This window comes from Ooceraea biroi, chromosome 6 (genome assembly GCF_003672135.1).
Source record: "Ooceraea biroi isolate clonal line C1 chromosome 6, Obir_v5.4, whole genome shotgun sequence".
Taxonomy (NCBI): domain Eukaryota; kingdom Metazoa; phylum Arthropoda; class Insecta; order Hymenoptera; family Formicidae; genus Ooceraea; species Ooceraea biroi.
This window is the reverse complement of record NC_039511.1, coordinates 13860317-13878620: the sequence shown is the minus strand read 5'-3', so window position 1 is coordinate 13878620 and position 18304 is coordinate 13860317. Positions and strand designations below refer to the sequence as shown.

Genomic DNA, 18304 nt, shown 5'->3' with positions numbered 1-18304 from the left:
AGCCGGGACTTTCGGTCTCATATCTGCAAAGGCGATTGTCGGTCGCCGAGACTTTCGGTAGTCGTGCATGCATTGCTATTTTTCTCCTACCGCTTAAACATGCCATTATGGTAACTTATGCATTATGTTCAGCTGCTCCTGCCACTTTGCAGCAACGGCGAAGTATGACAGATGGTCCAATAAATTTAGATTATCGCGAAAGAAAGAGAAAAGAAAGATAAAGACGAGGAGACGCATTATTCATATACAGACATTATGTTCATATTTATATCATGTTTTAATCATTTCCTGAGATAGGAACAAATATATAGGTGGGATGTTCACGAATTGCATCTTATACCTACAGAAAAAGGCTTGTAAGAAAAAGACTTCATAATGCTGTTACAAGCACGTTTGATGCCCCCGTCAGAAGCATCGAGCGTGAACTATTCTGCGTGAGACGTAAAGGAGACCGCAGCATTCGTTCCATTAAATGCATTCGCATAAGATGTGTTTTTATTGCTGCTTAACATACCTCCATGTCTGTCAAGTGTAACCAATGCCCGCACGGCAAGATATATGGAATACTTTGCGGTAATGAAGTTTACAATTCGAGCAATTGATTCAACTAATTGTGCTTCCGATTACTCGCCGCAAACATAACTGCGTGCTAATCATACACATTACAGTTAATTCTTGATCTCATTATCGATCGCGCCCGGTATTCAACAAGGACGTTAACGATTGAGATTATTATATTATCAACGCAACTTCCAATCAAGAACAAATCCAATCAATGAACAAAGTAGTCCCTCATTAAACGCAAGAGTCTATCAACGTCTAGAAAAACGTTTTCTAGAAAAAAAGAAACAAGTAAGTAGAATTTCTAATATTTTCGGGAGACTCGTTGAACATTCGGAGAAAACGTTTCGTAGCGCTCTAATTACCAACCTTTTGGCGGAAGGTGTTAAAGTGTCAAGGAGTTAAGATTTCAATCTTTATTAAATGTGAAAGTATATTTGTATTCTGAATGACTTTACGCTCAAGAGGTATAATAGGTTGAATGACTTCGCGCCTAAATTAAGTAATTCGCTCCGTGCATCCGCGAAGTGTGAATTCACCCCGGGTATCTGCAATCGAATCTCTATTATTTATAATCTTCCTCCTGTCGCTGTTTCTGCCGTATTAATCCTCTGAATCAGACCGAAGCCTTCTCTTCGCTACATATTTTCCTGCAACCTCATTTAAAGTCGTTCTCCTTTCCTATCTTCCTTTCTTTCTCTTTTTATCTTTCTCTCTGTATGCCTGTGCCTCAGGCTTATTTCCAATCTTCTTTTCGCGGGTAAGTTAATGGTAATGACCTCAAACGTGACGACGACGACGGTCATTTCAACTATGATAGCGAAAAGGAAGTCTGATAGCTGCCTTTCCACTCACGAATGCAGCCAGGAACAGCAACCGGCATGACGCATGCTTCCGTCTGCCGTTGCGCGCGGACGCTAAACTAGATCAAGCTTTCACGACCTCTTCAGCATTACCGAAAGAAGTGAAACCACCCAGGGTGATGTACATAGCCACGACCGCCGCTCCGTTACGCCGAACTTGTATGACCGGTCCCTCGCAGTGAAACAATTGATGACTCTCCACGGATCGCCGAGACTTTCGCCAAAAGGATGAAATATCGCGAGAACGCGATATGACGTCTCTATCGATCTATTTATTCGTCTGAGGCAAATCGATTTGATCCTGTCCCGCGACGCATTAATCTTCGACATTACATACGGCCTTCATACGTCCTTGGTTCTTTATTACGTCTTCATTTCCCTTCGTTGAATCTTTCTTGTCGCACAAAATTCCGCTTCTTTTCCTCGCAATGCTCTTTATAACCGTTTTTGAACTTTTTTATATTGTTGGCTTTATTCGTTTGTCAATTTCGTTTGTCCTTGATTTTCCAGACTGGATTTTATGAATTAATCTACCATAATAGTCAATTATCCGTTATTAAGCTCAAAATTGATGAAAAACTTAGCGATCCTTGATCCTGAATATTTTCCATACGTTTATTACTACACCGAACCAAAACTGTACGTAACTCCTATAAAAGTATTCACTGCATTAATGAAACATTCATTAAAATTGGTCCAATAAATTATTTTATTACGATAATAATTTAGGTTTTCTTAAAAGGATAATTTCAGTTATTAAACTAGTATTAGAATTTATTGTAACAATGAATATGTACATTGAACAAAATCTGCCATAGGTTTATCATAACAAAAAACTTTATTGAGTTAATAAATAATGTAATTGACTCATGCATTGGACTTTATTATTATGAATTCGATTATTGCGCTAATGTACAAATTTTATTAACTAACAAAATAATGCGTTAATATGTTGAATGTGTTTAATCACGTCTATAAAATTTTATATAGTACATATTTAAGAATGAGTTTATTGATTCTACTGAACACGTTCATTGGAAAAATGAACTTTTTCAATGATTTAATAAATGTTACATTAAGCTAAGAAACATTTAAGTACATTATATCAACAAACTGTGATGCGTTATATTAATGAATCCTATCATTAGTTAATGAAAAATATTCAATGTAATATTCGTAACATCACTCAAAAGTTGATTGTATCAATGAATTTTAAGTTAATGAACGTCATTCATCGATACTACGAATAACATTTTTTAATAGTGCAGGGTAGATTATAAATAAAACATTTTTAAATCGTGCTCTTGTATATTTACGTCATTTTTTTGCATAATAATTAATTTTTTTATCGATGTATTACCAGTAAATGTGTTAACATAAAGTACCTCACTAGTATGATAATGAAGCAAAACCACTTCTCAATGTATTGCATTCTAATATCGCTTTATTATGTTTACATATGACCAAGTGCGACGGAAAAGTTTCACAAAGTTCCACACCGGCAAATAACAAATTAGAAAAGTAAAGAAAAATTTAAGAAGAATGATGGAGATAGAATGCAGTCTCTGTAATAAATATAATTAAAATCTTATTAAATCATTAACTAAGTAATTCGGGTCGCATCTAGATGGTGATAAATCAAATTAAATACTTACTTGTGACAGCACAACATAGCTTGTCATTAATTTTTATAGCAGAATAGCAATTTTTAAAAAACAAAAGAAGTCTCAAACACAATTTCACTACAATTTTGTATTGCCATTTGGACGCGACCCGGATTACTTAGTTAATGACCTAATAATAGAAGATTAAATTATCCAGATGATGTGACTTCTTGCCGCTGATTATAATATTATTCGTTTCTCGGACAATACGAGGCTTTGTCTTCTCGCATTTCGATCGTAATTGGATTGCATCTAAATCACGTGCAATCATAATCATTTAATTAGATCATCATCATTCACGAAGAATATTATGCAAGGCAATTTAATTGAAGCCAGTGATCAGCCTCTTCATAAGACTTAAAGTCTTTTAGAGTATCAATCTAATAAGCACATCAATTAAATGCAAACACCTGCTTTATCTATAATTGATGCTTCATTTGCATGATTAAAATTTTAACAGAATTGTAATTTCATTCAAACGTTATTTATATACAATTATGCAAACTTATATAATGCGTAATTTGTCAGATTTCTGAAAACTTGATAGACAAAACATCTAGCAATATTTTTATTAATTGCTTGCTGCTTTGGAAGTATTAATGTTTGCCTTATGTATGTATCAGATATATTTACTGCAAATGATAATTCTCATCATCAGAAATTTTGACAAACTCCTATCAAAGTGATACTTTGTGTAACATTGATAAGGTTTACTTTGACTTACTTCTTTCGATGTATTTCATACGATAATTGCACATTAAAACTACTAACCACACTCACACACACACACACACAGAGAAAAAGAGGCCTGCACGCATATACACGTATGTGCCAGTATTAAATTGCTTCCTCGGGATTTCTTCAAATTTCGAAATGATCAGTGCTGGCCGTATTACCTTGAGCAATACTAAAATAAAGCAGTCACTTAAAACTTTCCATTTCTTCCTCGGGGTCAAAAACAAGCACAATTCTAAAAACTAGCTATTAGCAATCTGTTCAAAAATATAAACTTTTGAAATGCAGCTAATTGGTGTTGCATATTCCAAATTCCGAAATCAATCCAACAGATATTAAAATACAATACACTCGGCAATAGTGATGCAGATCTTTTCCTTAGATGCGGTTCCTTTATATACGATAAGCGATAGTAGCTCATAAGAATTGTGTTCGAGGAAAGACATTCACCGTTTATTGACTTCTCAACATTCGCCGAAATCGTAAAATTATTCAAGGAAACAATTGATTTGCTATGCAAATAATGATATAGCAAGACGACATATGAACAATGCATGTAGTAATGAGGAAAATAATGATTAGAATTACTTGTTCCGCATTGCCGAACAGCTCAATGCTTTAACCGTTTCACGTTACCGCAGAACAGGTAAACGCGACGCAACACACAGCTCAACGTTTCAAAACGTTTAATAATATGACAGTAACAAAATAATGTAAAATACAATTATGGACAAATCCAATATACGTCCAACCTTACGCAATCCAAGTTGAATCAGAAATCTAATTTTAAATACTAAGAAATCTTATTGTTAATATGGAACCTTGAGGTCTCTCTTGATATTAAATTTTCGCAACTAGTATCAATAAACGTCAATGGATCGCGTTCACCAACATCTCTAAGAGAAGCAACACGGCACTAAAGATGCGATAAAAATTTTATCCGTGTCATAATTTCAATAGTATCGCCCTGATAAATATGTTTTCGATGGTATTAAGCCGTAAATACACACTTAGGTTCCAAACAAGTGACAAAGCAAAATAACTATCGTTAATTTCACAATAACGGACGATTGAAACGTAATTAAAAAGATAGCTCGCTAAAACGTTGCCTCGTTTTAGTGCGTGACAAAAGAGTCGTAATTTGAATCATTAATTGGTGAAAAGTTCAAAAGATAAATCCCAATTAAAATATGCGCTACAATCAACAAGGAATACACATTTCGTAAAACAATCTATCGCTAATCTTAAACGAAAAGCAAAGATCGTAACGTCCTAGATTACAACTATTATACGAACGCGCTCGATAGTTTTGAGAATGCATGCACGACTCCATGAACCGGAGGATCGTATAATCTAAAATTAAAATTGAAATAAAAATTATTAAAGGATTCCTACAATAATCCTGTTTTTTTCATTAAATAATGCATATGCCAGAAATTTATCTTGCTATTGTGGAAACGTGGCATCGATCAAAATTTCCATTTCTCGAAGGACTCGTTTCCGACGTTTCTAAGTGGTACACGAGAAATCGGTCAGTGTGTAAGCTTCACGACTGGATCCGTTAATGTTAAGTAACACGCTTGCTTTTAATATGATATTAATAATCAATCTTCTACGGATAATAAATTATACGTAACTTTCTTTTGCATGAAAGATTTCGCGATATATTACGTTATAATTGTTGTAGCTAATTTATTCACTGTGAACTTAAGTGTGTCGAGATGTATCCAGGTCACATTATTGAGACTTCATATACACTATATAAAACCGTTATTTTACATGCTATTACACCATAATTTAAGGATTATCCGAGTTCGTTTAAGATAATCTCTCTCTCTCTCTATCTCTCTCTCAATAAATATATAAAACTTTATACATATGTATCTTTAATTTCATTTTATTCTCGATGCATCGGAACCAAATACAATGTATCATTTTTTCTGTTTTACTTCAAAAATCTTTCTTCAGAAAAACTGCAGACTTAAAAATTTTTATATAAAAACATTTTTTATTTCCTTAAATTTTTTTGTAAATTTGTGTAAAAATTGTAAATTTTTTATTTTTGTAAATTTGTAAAACTGATGTATCCTCTATATGATTTTAGCAGACTTTTTACAAATGAGGGTCATAAGAAGAAAGTAATAGTAAAGTGGATGTAAGAGTTGCTAAAATGCACCGTACATATCGACGCAAGCCAGCCGATGTAATCTTAAATACGTAATCAGACGTAGTGCATAATAATGAGATTCGCACGGATAGCGCGGACCGATCCCTCGAGTGAGAAGATACGTATCATGTAAATAGATATCATGTAAATATTATCATATATTATCATAATATATTAAAATTTCATGCGATAATTACTTTTGGCGTTTTATATTATAATACATAACATATTATCTAATGGCATTAATTAAGAAGCCTAGATAACATAACATTATTATTTATTTATCTATCCCTCAATCAATCAATCAATCAATCTATCTATCTATCTATATAGAAGATGTTCCGAACCGTTCGGTAACAATTTTAAGAACAGATTCAATGACATTCTCAGACAAACATTTTAATACCGAAATGTCGAAATTATATTAAAATGGCAATTAAAATTTACTAATGATAGAGCTGTAATTTTCAGGTATGTTGAAATGTCGTATAACAAACATGTTTCTGAATAGAACTTCTTTGACAATATTGAAATTTATTTTAAGAAAAATTGTTTTTTCTCACACGTAGTATTTTTGGACATTGCATAATTAAATATTAAATATACATAATGCAAAATTAAAAATAACTAAATACATGCTATATAATATTTCAACATATCGAGCGCCCAAAATTTCAACTGTCTTGATTGATAAACTTTAATCGTTTTCCATTCGAAAAATATTATAACTTTCACATTTCCATATTTTCGTATATATTTGTCTAAATTTTGAATATTATTGGTTATATATTAAAAATTAAAAGAAAGAAATTTAGCAGAAACACTATATTAATATAGCGTATAACAATATATATTTTTTGATCATAAACTTTGATATATATATTTTGTAAAATTGTATGAAATGAGTTTTGGTCAAGTCTGCTTTCGATACACTTGTTTCCTGCAGGTCACTTTTCTCTTGCAGCGCAAAGTGATTTCCCGATGCATGTATTACGGCATTACGTGACCGTGTTCTTGGGCCACATTCTTCGTCGCTTTCAGATAACAAATTATTTATATTTACTTACATAATGCCGATCCAGCCGTTGTCCTCGTCGTCGCAGTCGTCGTCGTCGTCGGCGTCGTTGAACGTTCTTGGAGTGCGTGTATAGCCGGGTTCATTAACTGATCAGTAAAATCCTTCTTTATGTAACTCACAACAAGCTCTCCGAGAAAGAGAGTGGGAAGAGCGGCGAAAGAGACACCGGACAAGTTTCTCTAATAGTTTGCTGTATATCGGGTGCAATTTGTGCGTTTTGATCAGGCATGAGGCCTGATATTCTCAATTCTCAGAACTCACAATTATTTATTATTTAAAAGTCGTTACACAGATATTTGATATACCGATTTAGATGTTTCTCTCTCTTCTTCGATACCTCTTACAACTTTGCCAGATTGAGATTGATCGAAATGTCCAGGGTATCGAACATGAAATTTATCAATTTATCCATACGCAATTGGCAAACGAACGAGAACTCACAACCACCGTTCTCCCTCGTTAAAAGCTCACTCTCTATCGATGATCACACGATTTGTTCCGCATTTGATTCGTTCGTCTCTATTTTTGATGAAAGCAAGATGTTGATTTTGTCTCAGTAGCCAATATCAGTCACAAATAAAATCTCGCGTCCGCACTCGTCAGCGCGAAGATCACTTGTTGCTTCCCCGCGGATGAATCCTGGCGAGCAGTCGCGGCCCCCTTTTTAATTCGCGAGATCTCAGTGTATGCAGAAAAGAGAAAAGGAATTATCATAGAGAGGAAGAAAAAGAGAGAAGCACGGATTGTCTGATCGAGGGAGAAAATGACGTAGATAGGAAGGAAGAGAGGGAGGAAGAGAGGGCGAAGACGAGAGGAAGATGAACGAAGGAGAAGCAGATCAAGAGGGAAGGCGAGACGGGCCCGACGTTTGGATGCACGCGCGCGGTCCACGATCTGACGAATAGCGAACGAGGAGATAGTGCCGCGAAGTAATGCCGCTGCTAGTAGAGACCACCAGGTGCCCACCAGATACCCACCGAGTGCCCATCGAGTGCCAGTGGTAGGGAAATGTAAACCGAATGTAAACTCTGACACGAGCAACGAGCGTCGAGTGCTTGAAAATCGCTCATCGATTCCGCTGATTTAGCGGAAATATCGATTTCGCCCATGTCCATACGGATACGCTCGATGCTTTGCATTTTTTCACCGCCACGAATTTAAGCGAAGACAATTTCCCAACGTTTCGAATACATATTATCACGATAAAATTTAGATGGGATAATGTTTACCTTAAAGCTACTTAATATAATGTATTTTTTTATATATATATTTTTATATATTTTTATTAATCAAAATTAATTTAGATCATCGAGTGTACACGAACTTTTTGTTAATGTTAAGGATATCTTTTATCATTAATCCGATTGAATTAGTAAACATTTTTTCGCATTAAATGTATCTTTGCAGTAATGCCTTATTATATAATGCGTTTTTTTAAACACCGGCCTTATACAGGGTGGCCCATTTTAATTTATACAGTCGATTTTTTAAAAAACTAAAAGAGATACGAAAAAATGTTTCAGACAGACATGTCACGATTTCGAGGGGGACATAAGATGATACCATTGGTTTGACCTTGAATAGTCGTTTGAAGGTCACGCGAAGATCACCTTCAATTTCTTAAATTGAAACCCCAACTTTTTATTGCAGATTCTTATTCTCCATCGAAAAGTAAGTAACTTTTGTCTGAAACATTTTTCCGAAAAATGTCATCTTATGTCCTTAAAATGTCCTCAAAACTCATCTTGAAGATCATTTTAAGGACATAAGATGACATTTTTCGGAAAAATGTTTCAGACAAAAGTTACTTACTTTTCGATGGAGAATAAGAATCTGCAATAAAAAGTTGGGGTTTCAATTTAAGAAATTGAAGGTGATCTTCGCGTGACCTTCAAACGACTATTCAAGGTCAAACCAATGGTATCATCTTATGTCCCCCTCGAAATCGTGACATGTCTGTCTGAAACATTTTTTCGTATCTCTTTTAGTTTTTTAAAAAATCGACTGTATAAATTAAAATGGGCCACCCTGTATATAATAATTTTGTCTTGGAATTTCATTACAATAACGCTACAAACTTTTGTTACAATATATAAATATATTGCGCATAAAACTGAAAATATTTTCATAATGTCTCTCTGACACGCACTTAATTAAACTTGAAGCACATAGAGCATATGGTTTTATTGTTCATTTCCTTACAGGTTGCGTGCATGCTAATGCATGTCTCATTAGTTATTGCTACATATAGTTTTATTATTTCGATAATAGATCTCCCATACTATTTCTTATATGCTCGGCACATATGATTTATCTAAATCACAGAAGTCATTTAGATTCTAACTCTTTCTTTTGTCACTCTGCTCCTGTAGTAAAATCAATCAAGTTTCTCCGATAAGACACTCGCAGCGATGTGTAATATATGAAACTAAATAGGTGTATAATGAAAAGATACTACTGAACAACAAGACACTATTGAAAATATTTAAGAAAGTATGATTTTGTTTTAATCAAAGGACTGGAATGAGAGAGAGACCCGTCTCTCCCCTCCGCGGATTCCCTCTTTTCGTTGATCGAAGTTAAAGGCCGTCCAGAAATCATAAGAATGACACAGATAAATCTTTGTTTTAAAAAACTCCAATGCCAGTGCATAATTGGATAAGAAAATGTCATGATACAATTTTTAATTTACCTAAACATTGCTGCTATATCTAACATTATCGAAAAACTACTGATCAAAAGCCTCGTTAGATACGTAAAACTAAACGTCAGAAGTCATCTTAGGATGTCATCGGAATGATATGAGAAAAAGTCATGTAGTTTCGCAAACACGGTGAAGGACATATATCAACGTCACAGAACAACAAGTTGCGTATAAACGTATGCTTCGTTTCAACGAATCCACAGTAAAAACGAAACAGTTCATCCTGAAACGTATAAATATATAATTATTTCCTCGAGGCACTAACGTAATCGACGTGTCGTATCTCTTTTTTGTTTAAGAGTAATAAAATAATATAATTATTTTAACATTTTATATATTTATAGGATATGATGTTGAATAAAAATTATAATAATATAAAGATATCTTAAATACATTGTACAATTAATATATGTTCCTCATTACTAGTACAATAAAATAAAAAAATATTAAATAACATATAACATTAAACAATATCAATTATTAGAAATTAACATATTAGAGATCAAAAGATAAATTTTTAGAGAGCTCATTTATTGTAAACATGCGTTCACATTATATATTTCTATAATAATATCAGATATTATATTATATTATTTTCATGATTTTCAGAAAGTTGTTTTTATCGAAAGTTGCCTTTTTGCTACATGTATTTGCAATATTTATCAATCAAAAACAGTACAGATTCGTTATGAAATTTCTTGGAACCAACTTCTCTTTCCAACGCCTATATCCTGGCAATCCATTTGCCTTAAATGAATATCGTGTTGCTAAACTCAACAGAGGTAGAATTAGATCCAAGAATTATATGTAAAGTATAGACTCCTGAAAATGTTTATAAGATAAGAGAACTTCTTTCTATGAATTCGATACTTCATCAAGTAACAGAAATATATTTCAAAACGCGAATCCCCGTAAGGCTGCTGGCACCGACGCTGATATTATCGATCGTTTTCAAATATATTTCTGTTCGATATTATATATATGTTACTAAAATTCCTATTTTTCATTATTTTTTCGTTTTATTCAATCATTTAGATTAGAAAGATAGTATTATTCATGTTACTAACAATTAAATTTGTAAAATAATATATACAGTTACTTTCGGTATATTCAAAACGGTCGGTATGTCAGCGATCTTCAATTACCTTCGGACCCTTTTTACGATCACGCGATCCCCGTAAAGCTGCTGGTCTTTAAAAATATCTCGTCGGTGATATAGCGAACCAATCGAAAAATCAATTCCCCGGTAACCTCCCCCCTTATGGCGCGTCCCATAATGGGTGCTTTCCAATTGCTTACACATCTTAACACAAAAGCATTTTATTGGCTATACATGTATTATCTTGTAAGATGTTTTAGATAATATATAGCCAATAAAATGCCTTTGTGTCAAGATGTGTAAGCAATTGGAAAGCACCCATTATGGGACCGCGCCATAAGGGGAGAGGTTACCGGGGAACTCTAGCCATGATATCCAGCAGGGATTGCGTTCCAAATTCTACCCGGGTGCTCTCCTTCTCTCTTAGGCCTATGGCAGAGAACGCGACGTAAGCGCTTACGTCGTAATGTAATTCAAGGCAGAGAAAAACCATATACCATATACGCGATATACGTTTACGTTTTTCTCTGCCTTGAGCGCTTACGTCGCGTTCTCTGCCATAATCTCACTCTTCTATCTTTCTCACTCCAACGGAAGTAGAGGTAATCCCGCTACTCAAAGTAGAGTTTTGGAACGCAGCCCAGCTGAGTCATGATGCACAATCATCTAGACGCGAAAAAGTTTAAAGTTCTTCAACTGAATCTAAAAACTATTAACGGCGCCGAGTATACAGTTCGACGTGCAAAGGTCATATCGCATGTATCGTTTTGCGTGTGTGTACTTTTGTGTGCGAAGTTGACCTTCTACACTCGTATTCACGTTAATGTACGTTGGCTTTGCCATCGACGTTTTTGTAAGCAGTTGGCAGTCACAACATGTCTGTTATTGATAAAATTCGGCATTGCCAACGAAATTTAGAGAAATGCTGCGATGATGAGGATCGGGTATGTTAACAACGTAATAACTCTGCAAAAAATTCGTGTTTTATAATTTTTATACATAATACTTAGCTGTCAACGATATCATAACCTAGGAGCACTTCGCATCTTCCCATTTAAACGTGTTAATATTACTCTTGCAAATTTCATTAGCAAATTAAAAGTTGCTGTCTCATTATTACAATCTTCGAAATTGTTGACGTGATGATACTTTTTAATGATACCTAGTAATGATAACACGATGATGCATGAAAAACCTAAATAATATTGAAATTAAATTTTTACTAAATATTAAATGTTTTTTTTGGATATTAAGGATAACTTATAGGAAACATTTTGTATAAATTTTCGCATTTTTATTGAACAATGAGAAGTCAGTTTTAAGATCTCATAATCCGATACAATATATGGATTTTTTTATCTGTTTTCAGATCTTGCATTATATTTCAAAATTGTACAAACTACCAGTGACAGTACAGCACCTTCAAGAAACTGGAGTAGGAAGGACTGTGAACAGCTTAAGAAAATATGATGGTAATGTGGGTGATGCCGCTAAGGCTCTAGTGTTTAAATGGAAGGTTATGGTAGCGGATGAAGACAGTAGTGACGGAGAAGAAGAAGAAGCTTGTATACCCGATGTTCCTGAAGATCACAGTGATAATCGTATATCACCAAAGTTAGAGAATACAGAAGAAAATATGTCTTCTTTACATAATCAATCATCAGAATTAAAGCATATGCATAAATATAAAGAGACTAAAAGTGAGTCCTTTGCAAATCATAGCACGGTGCATTTATCAAAGTTAAAATCTGAGGAAGAGAAGCATGAAAAACCTGAAAAGAATAGACATTCTTCCAAACACCATTCAAGGAATGATAAAAAACCTAAAGAGTCCAAGAGCAATGATAACAGCTTAAAACTGGAAGAAGCCAACAGTGTGACAAAATATAGCAAAATGGATGATTCCAAAATGATTAACGATAAGATAACTGAGGTTAATAAGGAGAATAACAAGAAAAGAAAGCAAGACAGCTTTGATTCCTCCAAAAAGGAAATCAAAAAAAGAAAGTCATCAACTAGCAAAAGTGATAATGAAAAATCTCAGTTGTCCGTGTCCGGAAAAAGTGATTCTCGTCTCAACTCTTCCAATATTCAGATAGAGAAAATTAAAGTGAAAGAAGAACCTACTGATAAAGATAAACAGAGTGTTAAACGAGAGGCGGAAGAGAAATCCAAAAGTTCCACTAGTTCCAACAAATCTAGGTCAAAGCAGTCGAGTAATAAAACAAAGGACAGCAGTGAAAAGTCAAAATATAAAAAGGAGGAACACACAAGTCACAAAAAATCTGATACGAAGAAGGATTCCAGTCAACATTCTAGGAAGGAACTTTCCAAATCGAAAGCTTCCAGTTCTTCTAGCAATAAAGATTATGATAAGAATAAGGACAAGAATCAGAAGAAAGAGCGCAAGGACGATAAGGAAAGAGACGAAAAGAAGAAAGAGACAAAGATGAGATTAATGCAAGAAATGAATGGCGATGAGGGAATAGATTGTAATTCTGGTATGCATATACATTGAATTTTTTCAATATATATATATATATATATTGAAAAAAATAATAGATCACTTTATTCCTATTTATTCTTTCTTATTAGTGGTGGTTTCATTATATCAGGAATTTAATTGTGCATGCATATGTGTGTAATTGATGTTCTTGACATGCACGACTATACATTTTCAATTCAAGCAAACTCTTTTTAAGATTTTTATTCTTTATTTTCGTTCTTAATTAAATATTTATTTCATAAATTATAATAAAGTAGATTATATTTTTTAATCAAAGTTTTACATCTTTTTTTCTTTACCTTCTTACAGATTGAATGTTTGTTCAGGATAAATTTGAAAACTATAGAAAGCAAAATCCAAAAGCTTTATAAATGAGTACATAACTTTTTAATAGTGTTGTGAGAGAAGGAATTTATACGTCATTTAGAATGTTATCCTGAATAATTGACATATGTTTATCTAAATCTTTGCATATGAAAAAACTCCTTTAAGTTCGTGGAAAATAAATAATAGTATGTTAAAACAAATAATAAGTGCATTCAAACCGTGATCGTAATTTTTACAAAATTATATTATATGAAAGTATTTAGAGCATATAATTAAAAAAAGAAGTTTTATAATTCAATTACTTAAACTAAATCATTTATTTTAAAAAACACTTTTGCACAAGCCAACAAAAATTCAATATTATTTTTTATATTTTTAGAAGTTTATATATTTATCTCTAGAAAATTTATGTTAAATATTTGAGGCTTTCGCGCTATCAGGTTTAGCTTCCAGGTTGAGGTTAGTTTTTTCATTTTGATTCTGCGGCTCCAAACCGTAAGCCAAACTGTTAAAATTTATGTTAAAGATATATAATATTACTTTTTAAACAATCTATAAAATAAATACATTTTAATTCAATTAATATACACAATAATTACTATAGACGGCAGCGACATGTTCTGAATTTTTCTTCTCTCAGGTGCAAGCTTTGCAGAAGCACTCGGTATGTGCACCATGCCTCAGCCATCAAGAAGACGTCACACTATCTCACCCAATCTGAATTCCAGTAAGCTCATCAAAACAGAGCCGACGTCGCCGCCAATTAATAACAGAAAACTGCCAGTGATTAAGACCGAGCCAGAATGTGATGACAGTCCAAACGTATATATATATAATTCGCTTTTCTATTATATTTCTCTTCTATTATCTCTGTCAGAAATAATTCTACTAATCAAAAACTTGATTTACAGTCACTATCACTTTTGTCATCCAATGTGAAGCTCGAACCATTGAGCGTGGATCTAGTGTCTACATTACCTGAAATTAGCCCGAATTACAAACCATTGCCCTATATTAATCCTATTCATCGCAAAGAAGAAATTAAAGTTGCTGATGAAATCATTTACGTAAAAAATCAAAGGTAGTTATCCATTTATCCAACATTTAAATAAAATTTTTTTTGCTGTGAAAAAGTTATTATATCGTTTATTCCGATGGATTAATGGATTTCAGGACAAAGGTATACTCTGGTAACAAAGTCGGTTATACGAGTGTACCGACGTTGTACGATATGTGTATTAGAATATTGATAGAAAATATTGATGGTGAGTACTTCTTTCTATTATTCATGTAAAATTGATTATATTATATATTACGTGTTGGTACCAATACTCGAATTACATTGAAACAGAATTCATCGAATGAAAACTTGGTCAATCTTACTAAATTGACAAAATTTTTTCTCAATCTTAATATCCTTCAATAATATAATAAATATTTGCAGCGCTCGAATTCACCGGTGGCGTACCATTTGACATCCTCAAGCCCGTACTGGAACGTGCTACACCTGATCAGTTGTTCATACTAGAGCATCACAATCCATATCTTATGGAAGACACAGACACGCTATGGCAGTTTCATTGTAATCGAGAGTTCAAGAAGAACGTAAGACAGGAAATGGAATCGTGGCGCGAAATGTACATGGTAAGTAACAACTGAATCAGTAACGAAGAAATACCTTTGAAAAGTATGCTGAAACTATATATAATAACTTATTTACATGCCATTCTTATATTCTTGTAATTTTACGTAGCGTTGCTTAGATGAGAGAGAGGCAAAACTGAAGACACTCACCGCAAACATCAAGCAATCAATTGACAAGTCCGTCCCAGTGAGGTCCACGAAACTCGCGTACGTGGACAACATCGTGAAACCACCACGGAACGTGTTAAAAAAACAGGCGAAATACGGCACAGCTAATGCCACACCTGCTACTGTGTCCAGTGTAAAGAAACGATTAGCAGTCGGTGGTGGTGCAACTAATGCGACGAATATCGCTGTGCCACCACCGCCAATGTCTCGATTTAAAGCATCAAGTAAGTATGCGTTTCGCTAATTTTACACATTTTAAAGCCTTTTACGCGAGTACCTTTCTCTCGATTTGAGAACCTTGTTAGTTCTTTACTTTATTGCTACATTACTTATTACTAATATTGCTGGCAATATTTAATTGTACTATCATATTATGAACTTCTTACACAATTCTGATATTAAAAATTTTTTATTTTAACTTGATCGTATTTTAATGACTTATTCGCTTTATAATCTATTTTATGATAAATTATTATTTTTGACAGCATCCAACATGAAGAAAACTAAAGCGCCGCTCATGGCAAAGGCATTGCAGTTAATAAAAGGACGTTACAAGCGGTAGTTCCACAAACATAAGTCGTCGATCATATTCAACTTTAATAGGTAGTCAAATCATGTATTTATCATTATTTTAGGCTTATATCACTCATTTCATTATTCTTCTCCATAGAATAAAACATTCTATACATTTTAAATATCTTTGTAAACATTTGTGTTCATCGAATAATGTCGTGATTTTCAACATTATATGCGAAAATAATCGCATATAATTACCGTTGCAAAGGAACTCATCATGTCATTTGTTATATAATATAACAAATGCAGTATCTAGTAAAGCATTAGTAAATTCTACATAATAGTCACCATAAAATTTTTTTAAATACACATAGAAAGTCTATCAGTGAGTCATATTTTGATAAGACAGCTAGAACAATTGACAATAATTATATTCTTTCTTTTTTTTTCTTTTTTGAGAAACTATCTTCTCTCTCGTGTTTAAATTTACACTTATATAAAATCATAGATTGTTATCCATTTTTAAATCCATTTTTAAGTGATTCCATTTTGAAGTCGCATCATATACATGCTTTTGTATCCTTAATTACTTAGGTTTTAGAATTGTACATTTTTGGGATTGCGATTTTAATAATTTATTACGAGATAAATATTGATTAATGAAAAACACAAAATTTTGTGCTCTAGAAATACTGCTGTGATTTTTCTCAATTTCTTTAAATATATCCTGTAAATATTGCATTGTAACAAGGCATAGGTAGATTAAGTAATCAATTATTCTGCTTTTACATAAATCGCATAATAAACCATAATATAAAATTATAATTAAAATTGTTTTCATGGGAGACAATTCTATATATAATCAAATAAATATACAAAATATCCCATATTGATCACGTAATGTAATGGAATTTCTATTTTGTATTCAATAAAATTTTTTGTCTTAAAATTAATTCTTTACAAAAATATATAATACACACAGACATCATATGCTAAGTAGGAAAATGATTTTATTTTATTCAGAAAAATGAAATAAGATAAAAATGAGATGCTCTGTATTTCTATTCGTGTTAACAGATTTATGTAAGTCATATTAAAATTGGCTATACCCGATTGCACAATTGTACAGAAGTACAATTATATTCCTATCACAGTACCAAATTCAGATATGTTAAATTCTCATTTTATGGTTAGACACAAATTCTATATACATTTAATTATAAATATGCAACAAAGATACAAACATTGAAATGTGAAATAGGTTGTCATTATCGCGAATTGTGATACATTTCACGATCAAACATACAATCGGACAAGTGAAATTATTTTATTTTTTGAATTATATTTTTATGATTATTTCATTTTAAGTTAGATTTTTACTAATTTAAGAATAAATAAAGTTGAGTGCATGTGATGTGGTGTGTGTGTGTGTTTTATTGAATATGTACTTTTTTAATAACGTAATTTATATTGTTTAATTTGATACAAACACTGATAATGTATACTTGAGAAATATCGCATTTTCTTTTAACGAAATAATTTTAAAACTTGATCATAGTTGATGTTTTACATGTATATACATGTATATACATATATGAATGCACATATATGAGAAGAAATAATTTTATTTAAACTAAACTTAATTTAAATGCATTTCTTCTTCTATGCACATACAGCTTATAATTTTTTACTTTAAATAAAAATTAACAAATAAAAATAAAATTATCGTTTAATAAAAATGATTTGTATTGTTACATGTATTATTGTCAACCGAGTTTTAGAAAATGCGGTAATTTTCTATCTGTGTATACCACACACATCGTGTATATGTACGTAATATATATATATATATGTTTATAAAAAAATATATATATACATACGTAAGAGAATGCCGATTATACCCAACCATTTAGCAATATATCAAAATAATAAAGTTGATATATAGAGAAAACAATTAGATGAATCCTACAAATTTGTTCCAATACAATCTTTAAAATATAAAATATCTTTCATATTAGTGACTAATAACGCCGAACGTTAGATGTAAATTACAAAACAAAAAATGCGAGTTGTCTGTAAAACACTTTTACACACGCAATGATCTAGATCCTAATTATTAAATAATATTGTATCATAAGGTAGTATGAAAATCATGTCACACATAATAAACATCATACAATAAACAATTATTAAAATAACGATTCTTAAATAAGCACAACAATCCCGAATTATTATTTAAATACTATCAACACTTGAGCCAGTGGAATATCTC

At 32.5% G+C, this 18304-nt stretch overlaps 2 protein-coding genes across 6 annotated transcripts in view; one reads left to right on the top strand and one right to left on the bottom strand.

Moving 5' to 3' along the window:
- LOC105276733 (scavenger receptor class B member 1) overlaps window positions 1-7858 on the bottom strand; it is a 40461-nt gene extending 32603 nt beyond the window's left edge. For 2 of the 3 annotated variants that reach the window (XM_011334595.3, XM_011334596.3), the window contains exon 1: window positions 7058-7858. The gene's annotated coding sequence lies outside the window, so the exon portion shown is untranslated. The remainder of the gene's footprint in view (window positions 1-7057) is intronic. The other variant, XM_011334594.3, reaches the window with a different exon arrangement.
- Window positions 7859-11595: 3737 nt separating this feature from the next.
- On the top strand, window positions 11596-18215 carry LOC105276736 (transcription elongation factor B polypeptide 3). 3 transcript variants are annotated; one of them, XM_011334600.3, is made up of 8 exons: window positions 11596-11815; window positions 12241-13372; window positions 14345-14526; window positions 14616-14785; window positions 14878-14969; window positions 15149-15348; window positions 15458-15740; window positions 16002-18215. In XM_011334600.3, exons 1-8 carry the CDS (start codon window positions 11747-11749, stop codon window positions 16076-16078), a joined length of 2205 nt encoding a protein of 734 aa, XP_011332902.1. In that variant the 5' UTR covers window positions 11596-11746; the 3' UTR covers window positions 16079-18215. The 3 variants fall into 3 exon arrangements, with proteins under 3 accessions (XP_011332902.1, XP_011332905.1, XP_026825859.1); XM_011334603.3 differs by lacking the exon at window positions 11596-11815 and adding an exon at window positions 11828-11933; XM_026970058.1 differs by lacking the exon at window positions 11596-11815 and adding an exon at window positions 11943-12036.
- The last annotated feature ends 89 nt before the right edge of the window (window positions 18216-18304 follow it).